The following is a 16,398-nucleotide window of genomic DNA, read 5'->3' on the forward strand; positions in this document are numbered from 1 at the left end:
TTAATAATTTTTAAAATTTTTTACTTTTTTTTTAATTTTTAGTATTTTTTATATTTTTATCTAAATTTTTTAAATTTTATTCAATTTTCAAATTTTTTAAAAATTTATTTTAGAATTTTAAGAAAAATTTTAAAATTTCTTAAAATTTTTTTAATTTTTTTAGATATTTTTAACATTTTTTAAAATTTTTGAATTTTTTATAAGTTTTAAAAAAATTTTAGAATATTTTAGAAATTTTCTAAGATTTTTTTTTAAATATGACATGAGCATAATGTGGGCATGATTTGGCAATGATGATGTAGCGTTGGTTGGACATTTTGACATATGTCAGTATTTTATTGGATATTCATGCTACATCAGCAAAGTTGACTAATAACATTAGTCAAAGGTACCAACGTGATAACAATTTGAAAGTTTAGGTACCAATGTGACTAAAATTATAAAGTTTATGGGTCAAATATGTATTTAACCCTTGATTTTTATAGGGTTGACAATTGATAAAGAAATAGTTGAAAGATGAAAGTTTAAGTAAATTTTTTATTTAGTTTTGATAGGAGTTTTGGTCAAAAGCTGCATGTTTTAATTTTAATCAAACTTAGCTATAAAATCGAAAGTATTATTGGTGAGAATTAATTCTTCAAGAATTTAAAGTTATAGCTAGAAAATTAGGAAACATAAGTTATATGGCTTGAAGTTTGTTGTTGTAATACTATTCTACTTTGAAAATAAGATGGTTTATCATAAGTAGAATTATAAAAAGGACTTGAAGATCCTTTCATTGCGATACTAGACATGAAATAAAAGTGAATGGAAAGTTTTTCATGAACTTTTATAATGAGATGCTTACATATGTTTGGGACATCATTATTTAAGATTGCGAATTATTCCCAACTATAATTTTTGGCACTTTTTTAGGTCAGTTTCTAATGGGCAATATCTTTTTTATGGCAGAGTTGAATACAATCTAGATAGTGATATGTTGGATGAAGAGTTCATGTTGAAAGGAAAGTTTTTCTAATGGGCAAATGCAAATGTTCTTTCTAAGATTTACATGCGATAATGTAATTGCCCTTACAAGGATACAAATACTTATCCCAATGATGCAAATGTTTTTCGCAATTACAAAATTTCATTTCAAAGATGCTAATGCTTATGCAAATGGAAAATTTTCATGATTTATGTGCCCCATCATGGATGCAAACACCAAAAATACTCCTTTTTCAAACATTTTTCTCAATTCTACTTATTTCCCCTTACCCATCCAATTAAATCTTCAACTTCTTCCCAAAAAAATCTCAACTTACCATTCTTCTATTTCTTTGCCTATTTCATCTTGCTTTTTTACAAAATTCTACTAGGCTTTTTTTATTTTTGTTTTGTTTCCAACATATTTTCCTTTTTATTTTCAATTTCAAACATACAATATACAACATACAAAATGCATTTTGAACTCCATTTAAAAAACAAGAAGAAAAACTATACATTTTTCTTTCTTGAATCCAAATAGGTCTAAAGATTCTCACAATTCATTTTTTTTTTTTGTTTCTTGTTTGCCAAATATGATTTCCTTATTTTACAAAAAAAATGCATGATTGGTCAAAATTTTTCAAAATATTAACAAAATTTTCCCCACATAATTAAATTCTTTAGTCAAACAGAAATGAAATATCTGAACAAATATGACTCTGAAAGTTTTTTAGGAATTGACATTCCTTATTAGAAATGAAAGAGATGACAATGTTCTTTTTAATGGATTAGATGGCCTAGCATGTGAAGGTTTCAATTCTTTCAAAAAAGGCTCCACCATTCGAAGGGAATCAAAGAGATGCATACTTTTTAATGTAAGCTCACAAATGAAACAAGAATTTTTCTAAAAACATGAATCCCTCGAAAACCAAACATGTTTGACACTTTCTTTAGTATCCAATTGTGGCATTTTGATAGATGTAAATTTAGCTGTGATCGGCTCAAAATTTTGGAAAGTCATTTAGGGATTAAGAAAGAAGGCTTAAATTTTCAAAATCAAATCCCTTTTTATGCATTTCAAACCTTTTGGACTTTGGTATCTTTGAGTCTTTCAAATGGTCTGGGTTACCTTTGGTCAGTATCAAAAGTAGCTTTAAGGACATCAAGATTCGCTCTAGACTGCCATTTTGTAAGATTTTCACCTTAGAGCCACATTCATTATCTTTTTTTCTTTCTTTTTTCATTTTTTTTTGAATTATTACACTTTGTACTTAAAGAATTCAAACTTATTTAAAATGAGACAATGATCCAGATAGGTAATTAGAGAATAAAGGAGGACAAAAAGGGTTCACAGGTTTTTATTGCCATTCCTCAAAGAGAAGTTCTTTAATTTTAAGCATCCGTCCTTAATCCAATATGAACTTTTCTTAAGACGCAAAGCAGACCAAAGTTTGAGGTTTCCAAAAAAAAAAGGATAGATAAGCCCAAAAGAAGTCTTTTAGCGTGATTAAATCAAAGATCATTCACTCATTTGAAAATTTCACTTTTGGTATTCATTCTTTTCATTCATTTTTTATTCTCTTTTCATTTCCTTTCCCTTTTCATTTTTTCACATTTTCTTTTCTTTTTCTTTGAATGGATTCAAAACTTTGGGAACATTTTGTTAAACATTTGCCCTCAACCTCTAAGATTCCTTTTTGTGCATTACTATACTTAACCCCTATGTATCCAATTTAGAGGGTGATTCTTAGTCAGGATCTATTTTGAAAAAATTTTATCAAGCTCAAAAAGGTAACATAAGATCAATTTCCATACTTGTGAAAGGATTAAAAAAGATGATTATTTATCATCTCAGTCATAGTTACTCAAATTTGAAAAGCAAATTTTTTTGGAAAAAAAGGTTTGAAAAAAGGTTTTTTTTTTTTTTTTTTGAGATTTTCTTGGACTTTAACTCTTTTTGAACTATTTGGTTTTCTCTTATTGGTTTTTTTTCATAAATTTATTGAGATCTTTTCATTTTTGGCTTCATTTAAATGTCTCAAGTACATGTTGCCACAATCAAAATTTTCTTTCTCCTTTTTCTTTCATTTCATTTCATTTTATTTTTCTTTCTTTTTTTTTCCTTTTTTTCTTTACATGCCCCTAGATCATTCGAGAAAAATGCCTTATTTTTTACAAACCACCTTTAATGAAGGTTAATGTAAGAAAAAAAAAGTCATGTGGAATGAACTTATTTAAGGTGTCACATCGTTTCATAATAAAGAATGGGTTGCCCATAGCTCAAGTTGTCTAAAGGGCAATAAGTTCTTTCTATTTTTGGTCAATGTACCCCAAGACACTAGACAAAGATAATTTTTTAATGAAAAACTAGGAAGCTAGTATGTTTAAGATCATTTAAAAAAAGATTTGGGAGGCTTCGATCTTGGCGATTTTTTAAGCATAACCTTGACACATCAAATTATCACATCCAAATTCTTAAAAAAAAATGTTGTGTTTGCTTGATCTTCTAGGAATCCTAAATTTTTTTTTTGTTTTGAAATGGCAATCTCATTATTCATTGTCTAAGAAAAAAATATCACATTTTTGTATTACAATATTGTCAGGCGAAGGAAAGCTTCATGAATTCAAGTTTACATCTCTTTAGGGGTATGGTTGATGAATGAAATCATTTAAGTGGTTTGAAAAAGGTGTGAAGGCATTTGATGAGTTTATTTCTAACAGTGATCGGCAACTCTTTCAAGACTCCCTTTCACCTTTTATTACAAAAAAAAACTTTTTTCTTCTATTTTTCTTTTCTTTTTTTTTTTTTCTTATTTCCCCTTTTTTCAAGACTCTTTCTTTTCTTTTTATTATTTTGGAAATTAATTATAGAGGGCTTTATTCAAATCCATTAATTAAAATCTCATAAAAATCAATCAAAGCATTTAATCCTTTGAGAATGAATACAAAGTTAATATTAAAAGAGATTTATGTAAAAGAAAATAACTATTCAAGAGGATGAAAATGGAAATACCATGAAAATGAAGGAATTATGCATCATTATGTATAGTTAAAGCAGCAAAATTTTAAAAATTTTTAATTTTCTAAAGCCAAGATTACTTAATAAGATTATACAAACAACATATATATATATACAAGCATGCATAGTTTTGGCTAAGAATGTTACCTTAAATGCCAAAAATCCCGTGGTTCATTTAGATGAACTTCCAAATAGATTCCAAGCCAAGAAACTACCCAAGTGCTCAACCTCTGATGGTGATCCGCACGAACCCTTGTGAAAGAACCTTATCCAAGGTTTGATAGAACTTAAAGCCATATTATAGATAATAAATGTTTGTAAGACCTTTCTTATATTTCTTAAGTGAAACTTTTTTCTGTAGTTTTTTTTTTTTTTGTTTCTTTTCAAGATACTTAATTGGGTTACAAGAAGGGATGGTTGATTTTTTTTTTATAAGGGATGCATTGGGCCATATTAAGTTTAATGCTTGGAATGCAAATTTCTATAATTAACCGTATGCTAGCTGAATGTACCAAATAAGGAAAACTTTCTCTTATTTTTTTTCTCTTATTTTTGGTTATACTAAAATCAAATAAAGTCTAACTTAATTTGTTCTAATTTTAATCTTTCACAATTGTCTTATTGTGTGTGACCCAGTAGGTTCTTTAACATGTTAGTAATAAATACAAGTACCGTAGGTCTTAGTATTCGGCTATGGATGAAGTAAATTTTTTATCTTCATCACTAATCTTCAATTAGCCACTCTTATGTTTATAGATCATGATCAATGCTAGCTTCATAACCATGAACCCTAATTCCTAAAAAAAAGTCAACATAGCTTGACAACCTGTCCATGAATAGTCTTAATGTATAATTAATATCCTTTGATCACACAATTTTTTGATTTAAATATTGAGTATGGTTTAGTGTCTACCCAATTTTGTTTAACCATGTTTAGTCTTATCTTTGACATTAACTCACAAATAAGCTTTAAAACAATTCTAAACTCTTATTTCACTTTGGCCAATGATTTTTTAAGTTAATTCAATCAAGACTAGTTGAGATACTCTTTTGATTACACAATGTGATGAATCATATCTTGATTATTTTATGCATCTTCATATGTCTCATTGTATACCCAACAATACTCAATTTGAGCATTCTTGATTAGAACCATAAGTAAAATAAAGTCAAAGTATAACATTCATCATATAAGATCATAAATAATCTCAAGTCAAAGGATCACTTATACAATCATCACATGATAATGTAACTATAGATACTATATGAACTACCATATAGCATTTTCATATTGGGTCATATTTAATGAACTTGTTCTTTTAACAAGCACTCTCATATTAGCTCAAATTTATCCAAACTTTAACTTATGAGATCAATTGCTTGCTTTATAAGTAAGAGCATAATCATATGCTAGTTTCAACAACTTTTGTCAACATCCTTTTATTGATAAAGCATTAACAAGGAATAATTTTAGAATATATAGCTTTTATGTGATGATGACCTCATAATTACAATCTTATTGTAATTCCCTTATAAAACTTTATTTATATTTTGAGAACTTTATCATATAAGCATCAATATTGAAATATATGTACACAGACTCAATGATAAAGAAATAAAACCATAATAAGATATCAAATATCAAACTATTACAAATATAACAATATCTTAGCCAAAATATGATTCAGCTTGAAGGACAAATACCAATAAAAAATGCATCATACATAAAAAGAAATCTAAGTAACGCTTAATAAAAATTCAAGAAAGTTATTTCCAACTGATTCTGGCCTATCTTAACATTTTGAGAATTACAACCCTATACAGTTTGATTTAGATTTGACATTCAACTTCCCTTATTCATCAAAACTTATTGAGCTTACTCTAATCAGACTTTGAACCCTGTGTTTAAAAATAAGGCAACTTTCTATGGAGTGACCCATGTTTTCATTATGGTAATCACATGTAACATTGGTATCATACCGTTTGGGGTAATAATGTTTTAATGGTTTCAGGTTAATAGATGATATCAAATAACTCATAACGAGTTTTCGAGAATAATTCAGCATATGACATAGGAATTAGGTCAATATGACTTCTTTCTTGATGAACTTGTGCTTTCCCAAAACCTCTTGTCTAGTTATTAAGCTTTAAGACTAGTCTAGTGATGGGTGAAGTAATATGGGTTTTAAACATAAGAACAAAAACTAATGTCGGCATTAGTTGATAAAGGTATGGTATTTTGATTGGCTGAAAGATAATAGGGGGAATGGGTTGGGCATAGGTAGAGGATGAAAGATTTGGGTGAAGGGCTTCCAACAATAGCTACATGGGTCTTTGACTCTTTTTTTTTTGGGAACTGGGGTTTCCTTCACAACAAAGGCCTCTTACCTATCAATCTTGCCATTCTTGATATTGTTTTCAACCATCTCCCTCAATATTATCATATCAGCAAAGTTTTTATGACATTACCCACCAATATATCATAGTAAGAGGCCTTTTTAGAACCCACAAAAAGTACTATAGTTTTTATCTCTGTTAGCGAAGGCTAGACTTGAGTTACCATATCTTTTCATTGATGAGCATATTTTTTGAAAGTCTCAGTAGCCCTTTTCTCTATGTTTCGCAAGATCAACTTATCCAATGCCATATCTTCCACATGTTTATATTATGTTATGAAAACCTTAGCCAGATTTTTTCAAGAGTGAATTTTATTCCGGTCCAATTGGACATACCACCTTACTGCGGATCTTGTAAGACTATTTTGAAAATAGTGAATTAGTAACTTCTTATTATGAGTATGGTCCATCATCTTCTAGTAGTACATGGTAACGTGTGTTGTGAGGCATTTGATCCTATTGTACTTATCAAAATTAGGGACCTTAAACTTGGATGGAATGACAAGATTAGGCACCAAACTTAGTTCACTGGCATCAATGCTTCCATATACATTATGCCCTTATATTATCTTCAATCTTTCTTCCAATAGATCATACTTGTTCCTCATCTTAGTGTTTTCTATTAATTCAAACATCTCTTTTAATTTGTCCTACTCTTTAGGGTTATCAAGATTAGGCATAATGATGGGAGTCAAAATAAGTAGGTCCAAAATTAACATTTATTTAAACCGAGAACAACCTAACAAAAGTGCCAGCATACGGCTAATGACCTATTAAGGGTGCCTGCACAACATAAAGATTTTAAATATAAATGTATGAAAATCATAGTAAATACCATTATTAACTTTAACTACAGATTATATCAGAGTGTTCCTCATATATACTAATTCAGGCAATTTCTATAAAAAGGGTCGATAAGGCCTTACCTAAGGTTGCCATACTAATGTTGGGCTAGGAATTGACACATGTAAAGGTTTTCAAATTGTTCCCCACATTATCGTTTATCATAGACTAATGAGGCACACCGATCTTCACCCTTTACAGACTACAAGTGAAAAAGGTTCAATTTGAATAGAATATTTCACTAACCATCGTGGAAGTTTACACCTCACGAAAGTGTAGCTATTTTACTTCCTCTTAAAAAAGGTTAAAGCTCGAGTATAGAGCTTATGCATGCAATGCAATGTGAGTATGTGTGAAAGAACATACAAACCTTTCATGTTTTCTTAAAATACCTTTATCTTAAATATCCCAAAATTATTAAAAACAAAATAAATAACAACAATTTAAAATAAATGACATGATTAAAATATGCATGAAATGTGAAACACAAACACCTTTTTTGTGTTTTTTTTTGGAAACAAGGAAATTAAAATCAAAACAATTTTTTCTTTTTTTTTTCAATTTTTTTGTTTGTAAGTTTTTTTTATTTTTTTTCAACTTTTCCATTTTTTAAAAAACAAGAAAATTAAAATTAAGGAATTAAGATTAAACACTAACTAGGACCATTAAACCATAATTTAGGATAACATGTAATCAATTTTTGGATTGACTCTCTAACAATGTATCTCCAGTAGAGTCGCTAAGTTGTCGTAACATTTTGGGACCAAGAAGTGCTCATTTGTCGGACAATGGGGAATAAGAAAAATAAAGGGGCTTAAAAAAGTATTTTTGATAAAAACTAAAATGATGAGTCACCGCCAATCTTTTTTAGGATAAGATTGACCGCTTAAAAATTTTATCCTTTTGATAAAAACATTTAAAACGGATTTAAAGTTTTATAAAAGAACATTTTTGTGGCCTATAGAAACAAAGTTGGATTTGGGAGTTGATTACGCATAGGGAATAATTAATACCCCCACAATGCCTGTTGAAGATGGTACCAAATGATTACAAGTTATCCTTAGATTATGATGTAGATGGTCCTATTCTAATGTATAGAAATTAATTCTTTTCCTTTGCAAAACTTGAAAATTTTTCTTTTCTTTTGAAAACAAATCAACTTTTTCTTTTGGAAATAAAGCTTTTTTTTTTTTGGATTAAGATAAAAATGTCTTAAATATCAATATATTTTTTTCACTCTCCTATATTTAGGCAGAGCTTTAAAAGCATCTTTAACTTAAGGATTTTTAGATTACCCTATAAATTGAGATAACACCTCATATAAATGATAGTCATCGGGAGTCCCTCTATATTTAAGCTAGATCTCAAAGACTATTTTTTACTTGAGATGTCATCTTATTTTTAAATATTTTTCTTTGAAAAACTTTATTTATAAAACCAACGCATGTATGCATGAACATAATAATAATATAAATGCATGATGATTGAAAATGAATGACAAGTATAAATGTGATAATTTAAAATGCATGTAACACTAAAGTAAAATGAAATGCAAATGCATGAAAAGGATCAAAGATAGGTTTTTAGGTTTGGCGATTGCTTCAGCTTTTTAGGGTTTGGGGTAAGTTTAGGGTCTAGGTTAGGGTTTAGGGATTCATGTAAAGTTTGGATCTAGGTTAGGGTTTGGGGTTTAGGGTTTATAGTTAGTTATGAACTAGGTTAGGGTTTTAGGATTTGCTTAAGGTTTAGGGTTTAGAGTTTATGGTTTAATGTTAAAGTTTATTTTAACGTTTAGGATTAAGGTTTACGGTTTTGGGTTTGGTTTAGGGTTTAGCGTTTGGTTTAGGGTTTAGTTTAGGGTTTCATGGGTGGTTTAAGGTTTGGTGGGTAGTTTACAGTTTCACGAGAAATGTATATGATAAAAAAGCAAATAACAAAAATACCATTGGTAGAAATGTAAATATTGATGCATATGACAAATAACACAAATGTCATTAGTAAAAATGTAAATATTGATGCATGAAAAATGCATGACTAAAGAACAAACTAATTACAAGTCTAAGCATTTAAAAACTCTATTACAAACTAAATGTGCATGTGGAAAACATGATGTAAATGGATTAAACACTAAAATTTGTAAACTTTCAAGACTTGTTCCACCTTTTTTTTTTTTTGGAAATTCAAACAAATAAACACAAATATCACTAAACAACCTATTAAACTAATTTATTCTTGGAAAATTTAATGGTGGATTTGTTTGTTGTTTTCTTTAATCTTTTGTCTCAAATCAATCTATGGATTAGTTGATTGAGTTTTCTCAAGAAAAAACAGAAAAAGTATATGAAAATGTAATGATAATGCTATGAAATGCATGAAACGAAACTAGAAACTATACCTCTAAGAAAGCTCTCCAAAATTTTTTATTTTTCTTTATTTGCTCCACTATTTTTTTGTGAATTCCAGCTACTCCTTATTTCAACCTCTGAATTCCCAACCCTTTTTATGAGAAAAAATATCTTCCTTTTAATACATGCAAGCCTTTGGATTATTTTTCATTTAATGGTCAAAATTTCTCCCTTGTTTTCTTTGCAAAGAGCCAACTTTCACCATTACATCTAGCCTTTCAAGATTATCCCATGGTTAAAAATGCTTATTGCCAAATATTGGATTTTCAATATTGCTAGAACCAAGTGAAAAAACCATTTACCCCAATTAGAAAGTTTTCTGTTTCTAGGCCATTTTTTTTGGAAAACAATGCTTAATTCATTTTTGTGATTTTAAAACACCAAAAATCGTGAAATAATATAAAACTAAGATCTGAAGTTTTTATGAAAATTCAACTGCAGAAAAGTCAAATTATGAAATTATCCCTAAGATGTATTTTTGTAATTTCACACTTCCCGAGATGCTGCCAAAGTTTTTAACGCACCAAAAAATATAGAATAATTTTAAAACATGATTTGGAGCATTTTGCGAAAAACCAACCTTGAAAAGATTAAATTACAAAATGCCTCTAAAGGGTATTTTAGTTATTCACACATTTTGAGGTATGATCAAGGTTTTCAATAAACCAAAAATCATCAAATAATATTAAATCATGATATGGAGCTTTTCACAAAAATCTGACCTCAAAAAGGTCAATTTATAAAAATTACCCGAAGGGTATTTCGTAATGTGCAATCAAAGTTTTTGATGCACTAAAAATTATTAAATAATATCAAATCATATTTTGGAAGTTTTTATGAAATCCGACTTCGATAATGCCAAATTATGAAAATATCTCTAAAAGGCATTTCGATAATTTTATTCTTCCTTAAGTGCAATCAAAGTTTTTAGTACTTTAAAATCACAAATATCATTCTCAAGGTTAATTAATCCCATTTGGTCGTTAATTTTGAGAGTTGACTCGAGTTCTATTCGATTTTGATTGATTTTCATCAATTTTGATTAAGTTTGACTTTAGTTGACTAAGTTTGATCAAGTTTGACCTTAAGGTATTTAGGTCAAATTGGTCCTAATTTTAATTTTAAAACTTGTCAAAATAAAAAAAAAATGGTGGATTTAGACTAGGTCAAATTTTAAGAGCTTCACAAATAATCAGATTTTACTTGGACAAAATTAGATGTCTACAACTATTACTAGCCATGCCATTCCTCTTAATTTCTTCATTGTTTTGTTTCATGCTTTATTTTGGTGTCTGGTCATGTTGGCCATGCTTTTTTTTTTTATTTTTATTTGTGAAGCTCTCGACTTATCCTTTCCCTCTCTTCTTGACTCTGCTTCCAAACCGCACTCTAATTCTGTATGTCCCAACTTCCCACATACATAACAAAAGCTTGGGAGGCGTTCATACCTCAACCACTCCCTTAGACCTTTTCGTTTGTTGCTTCTAGCAATTTCGAAAATACACCTCCTCTAAGGCTTTGCTATGTCAATTTCCACTTGTATCCTAAGGAATATTCCTCATTTTGAGTACCTACTATTGTTATCCACTCCATTCAATACCTCAACTTCGAACCCATCCTTTTTGCCATGTCCTTAGTTATCATCTTCAGTGGCAATCCATAAACCCTGATCTAGAACTTAGTTTTAGCAAAAGTGTAATCTAGAACTCAGTTTTATCAAAAGTGTAATCTATTGGCCTTAAATCCCCGTTATACTCCTTAAAGACTAGTTTAAAGAACTCAATTAATTTTATATTCTTATATAAATATATAAAGTCAAAGTTTTTAATAAAAAAAAAAATCCAATGTAGATGATTTATTTTTTGACATATGTACTGTCTAAATTAATGCTATATAATGTGTTCATCAATTAATGTAAAAATTTTAGATAATTTTATTATTAATTATCTAAAATCTTTACATTAATTGGCTACCAAAATTAAATAGCTATTTACCATATTATTACTTTGACAAGTTAACTAATTTAAAAGAATTCCTAATTATTCACTCATAACTTTAAAAAATAATTATAACTTTTATATGTATAAATGTAATCTAATATAATAAATATATAAACACTTTTATATGCATTATTTTCTTTCTTCTTTGTTTAGGCAAATTAAAATTTTCATTTCACTATTCAAGGGTAGGGGGAGTAATTTCAGGTTTGAATTTGGTAAAAATCAATTTAATTGTAGATATCTTATTTCCACCATTATAATACACATATTTAATGGATTTGGGGCATGTGAGAAGAGAACCTTTAAGGTAGACAAATACTATATAATTGACTATTACTCTTAATTTAGTTAAGTCAGTCATCAGTATTCAAAATTTTACATTTACTTTTATGTACAACCTCACATCAATGAACCTTTATTTTTCTTTTCATTAATCTCTCCTAGCTATTATCATTCATGTTTTTGGTTAGTTTGTGATAGTTTCATTGATCTTGACTACTCTTTCTATTCTTCTTAATTTCTTCTTTTTATAAATGTAATTTTGATTCTTAATTGATCAATATCCGGGTAATTTTTAATGTAAATGTAAAATTATAATCTAATTATGAGTGTATTTTAAAAAGTTTTTTGTCTTATTTTATTTTTTATAATGTTTGTTTATGATTATTTGGGTGTGTGTGTGTATATATATATATATATATATATATATATAATACCTCACTTATTTTATTTGAATAGAGTATTACTTTGTTTATTTAATTTGTTCTGTCTTTACTTGGCTCATGACTTTTAAAATTAAAAAAAAAAATAAGAAAATTATTTAAATTTATTTTTTATGCACTTTCATAGTGTATCTTTTTATTCATAAGATTACATTTTAGTTCATAATAACTTTTTTATTGAAAAACTTGCACTAATGTGTGTCCATATGAAAAGTATGAAAAAATTATTTACAGAATATTAATTTTAAATGGAGTAAATCTCAAAATTTTATAATGAAACATTATTCAATTTTTAAAAAATATCACTATATGGGATATGATACAAAAGCATGTTTCATTAAACTTTTATTATATAGCTATATATTCAACCACAATATCAATTTCCCCTTATTTTACTTTGAAATTTTTTATATTTTTATATAAATTTATTAATTATATTATAGTTGAGTTTAACACTAATTGTTAGAATGAAAGAATAAAAATAACTCGTATTGTATTTAATATTTTTAAAAAATTGTAAATTCAATTTTAAATTATAACATTTGAATTATACTTTCTCATAATTAAAATAATGCTTATTTTTAATTTTTTGATTTTATATAAATTGGAATTCGGATATTTGAAATCGTGTCATAAATCCTTTTCGGTTGTAACGGAAATTTACTTGAAACAGAAAATTTTATTTCCCTATATTTACTTTCATTTTAATATGAGTATTTAAGTCGTATAAAATATTAATAATTCTTATTATTTATATTGTATCTTATTTAAAAATTATATGTTATAATTTTTATATATATACATTTTAATTTTATTAAATTTTTTATTAATATTTTAAAAATATTATGTTCATATATATATATATATATATTTTTTTTTTCCATATTATGCCCGTATATTATTTTATATTGCCAGCTTAGTTTCCTTTAAGCTGTTTGTAGCGCTAGCTTGGTCTGGAATCGTGTAGTACAAACCGGTGGGGGAAAAGCATCAAGTGCTTATCTAGGGTTCTGTATCTATTGCCTAATTGCTTCGGCGCTACTGTTTTCGCCACTCTTCAATCGCAGACTTCTACCAGGTTGATTCCTTCCTCCTCCTTCTCTTCCTCGTTTTAAACTATCATTTTTATCTTTTGGGTTTAGACCCCGATTCGATTATTGAAATTTGATTGCTGTTTGATTGTTTACTTTCGACACAGATAGATATCAATTGTGAATTATTTCCAGGGTAGATCTTCTTTTATTTAAGCTGAGATATCCATTTTTGTCAGATTCTCTCTCTTTTCTATTGAAAGAGAAAGGTTGTTGATTAGGTCAAGTCTATGAGAAATCAAGTAATTTAAAGCTCCTTAGCTCTTTCCACTGAAATTAAACAATCTTGCGTTAGCCGGATGTATTCGACATTCTAACATGTAAAGCATGCCTTTTACTGCCCCTTAAGGGTGATTTGCTTCTAGATTTACATAAGTTTAGATTGTTCTCATGTCAAATCCATTGATGAGACGATTTGGATGATTTTGTTGTGTAACTTCCACAACCATGTCTCTGCTTAATTGTAGCTAATCAATTATAATTGGTAGAATGCAAGGAGCAGTTCAAGCTTTTTTATTGCGTGGAAACACTGTGAAAAATGCGCTTTTGCAACACATTCGGGTGGTCAATCCAGTTATGCGACCCATTATGTATTCCCGCTTCGAATCGGTTTCATCTACTAGTATGGAAGAGCATGGATTTGAGAGCACCACTATTGCAGACATTTTGAAAGCAAAAGGTAAAGGTGCAGATGGCTCCTGGCTTTGGTGCACTACAGATGACACTGTGTACAATGCTGTGAAGTCGGTAGGCATCTTTATGATTTTCATATAATCTCAAAACTTTGTCATGGAATACTTGATATGCATGCTTAATTAGTTCATTTCTTTTCAGATGACTCAACACAATGTTGGTGCTCTGGTGGTTGTAAAACCTGGGGAGCAGAAATCAATTGCTGGTATCATCACAGAGAGAGGTATTTAAACAAATATACCTTGATAAAATCAATTCAGCACCAAGACGTTTGAAATTTTGAATGAAGGATTTAGTATTCTTCGTGTTTCTACAGGGCTGTGGGAGGATTTAGTATTCATGAGTGTCTGAATCTACCTGTGCTAGGTCTTCTTTGTTATATGTCCAGCAATACTATTAGTTGGAGAATATCAGACAAAACTAAGGATTGTGTGATTAAAGAGGTTTAAAAACCTATAAGCTAAAGCATGTTGATATTTGTCTTGTCCCATCTCAATCTCACTGTTGTTTATTTGTTTCTTACACCTTAAAAATTTGCCATTGCATGCATTTATTGCCATTATTTTGGTGTGAATTCTTCCTTCCTTTTGTAATGTCAAACAGTCAAATGCTACCTTTTTTCTTGAGCATTGCATATACCAAATTTAGAGCGCCCATCAAATTCTTTTGGCTCTGCTAAGATTATAGTTTGCTTCATTTTTGCCTTTCTCAACTATCAAGAAGAGCTTTTGAAGGATTTTGTGGTCTGGTACAATTCTGCTTGTTAGTTTATTTCTGCGATTTGATGGTATAACTTTCAGATTATCTAAGGAAGATAATAGTACATGGAAGATCATCCAAGTCAACTAAAGTTGGGGACATCATGACTGAAGAGGTATTATTTTTGCTTTTATCTAAGTAAATTTTTAGGTTTACTTCTATCATAAATGGTTGATTGTTTAGAGGTGCATATATACCACTGCTTGTATTTGCAATTCTAAGATTCTATTGTATGGTGGTTGTAGAACAAGCTCATTACGGTCACACCTGAGACCAAAGTTCTGCAAGCAATGCAATTGATGACAGGTATAATCTGCTGCATCTAGGACATTTGTTTTTGGTTTTCATTGGGCTGTTCGTTGTCAAGCTAGTTGTAATCGATGGTATTACGGCAGATAACAGGATCAGACACATTCCAGTGATTGATGAGAAGGGAATGGTTGGTATGGTTTCCATTGGAGATGTTGTTCGTGCTGTGGTGATTGAACACCGTGCGGAGTTGGATCGCTTGAATGCTTACATACAGGGAGGTTACTAGATGATGATGATAAAATCTTGTATGTTTTCACCTGTTTTATTGCATACTTGTTGGACATAAGAGAACTTGCAAATATGCTCTGTTTTGTGCATCTTCTGTCACGTGGCTTTATCTTTAGTACATGTCAATACGCTGTGTTTTGTAATAATACCGTGCGGACTAACACCATGTTGACTCTGTTTAATGATAAGCATTCTCGTGTTGCTTCCTATTTGTCTAGGGTTGGTTGCTATTCATCAGTTATTTTCACAGCATGAGCGGAAACTAAGTGGCAACATTGATCTGTTTGATTTTTATTTGATTTAATTTGTTAAAGCAAATACTTTTTAATTTTTAGTTTTAAATCAAATTAAATTTACGTATAAGTTGTTAAAAGATGAAAGATAAATTTGATTATTCACATAATCATCACCATCAATTCAATTATACCACTTGATATGAAGTCCACATGATCGTGATAGACACATTTTAACAAAGATTGAAAAAATTTATGATGAGTGAGGCCGTAATTGTTATTTACATTTAAATACACTGATGCAATATAAAAAGGATAAAAAAATTAAAATATTTAATTAAATTATATAATTTAATAAAATAAAATATATTTTATATTTAATATGCCAAAATAAAATTAATATGTAATTTTTATTTTTAAAACGAACATAATACAAATTCACAAATGACTTAACGGTAACAACTGCTACCGAGCGAGTGGCAGCAAAGAAAAATTTAAAAAAACTACACAAACGAACAAATTGTTATATGGAAGAAACAAAAGTTGGCCTCGGAACATGTACCATCATTATGATGTTGAATGCTAAAGTAACTTTTTAAAACTGTGTGCTAATAAAGGTGATAACATGGGTAGGTTCAACTTGGCTCGTTGATTTTGTAATGCCCATAGTAGTACATATCCATATTCCTCCCGCCCCATGTTTTCTGACAGAGTACATAGGCTTGCTCAAT

At 29.0% G+C, this 16,398-nt stretch overlaps 1 protein-coding gene across 1 annotated transcript; it reads left to right on the plus strand.

The window, feature by feature from the left end:
- The first annotated feature begins 13,243 nt into the window (after positions 1 to 13,243).
- Positions 13,244 to 15,643, plus strand: LOC111276086 (CBS domain-containing protein CBSX3, mitochondrial-like). Its single transcript, XM_022861873.2, has 6 exons — positions 13,244 to 13,429; positions 13,931 to 14,189; positions 14,277 to 14,358; positions 14,936 to 15,009; positions 15,140 to 15,200; positions 15,290 to 15,643. Exons 2-6 carry the CDS (start codon positions 13,932 to 13,934, stop codon positions 15,430 to 15,432), a joined length of 618 nt encoding a protein of 205 aa, XP_022717608.1. The 5' UTR covers positions 13,244 to 13,429; position 13,931; the 3' UTR covers positions 15,433 to 15,643.
- The last annotated feature ends 755 nt before the right edge of the window (positions 15,644 to 16,398 follow it).

Source organism: Durio zibethinus, chromosome 25 (genome assembly GCF_047325235.1).
Source record: "Durio zibethinus cultivar Kanyao isolate XHJ-2024 chromosome 25, ASM4732523v1, whole genome shotgun sequence".
Classification (NCBI taxonomy): Eukaryota; Viridiplantae; Streptophyta; class Magnoliopsida; order Malvales; family Malvaceae; genus Durio; species Durio zibethinus.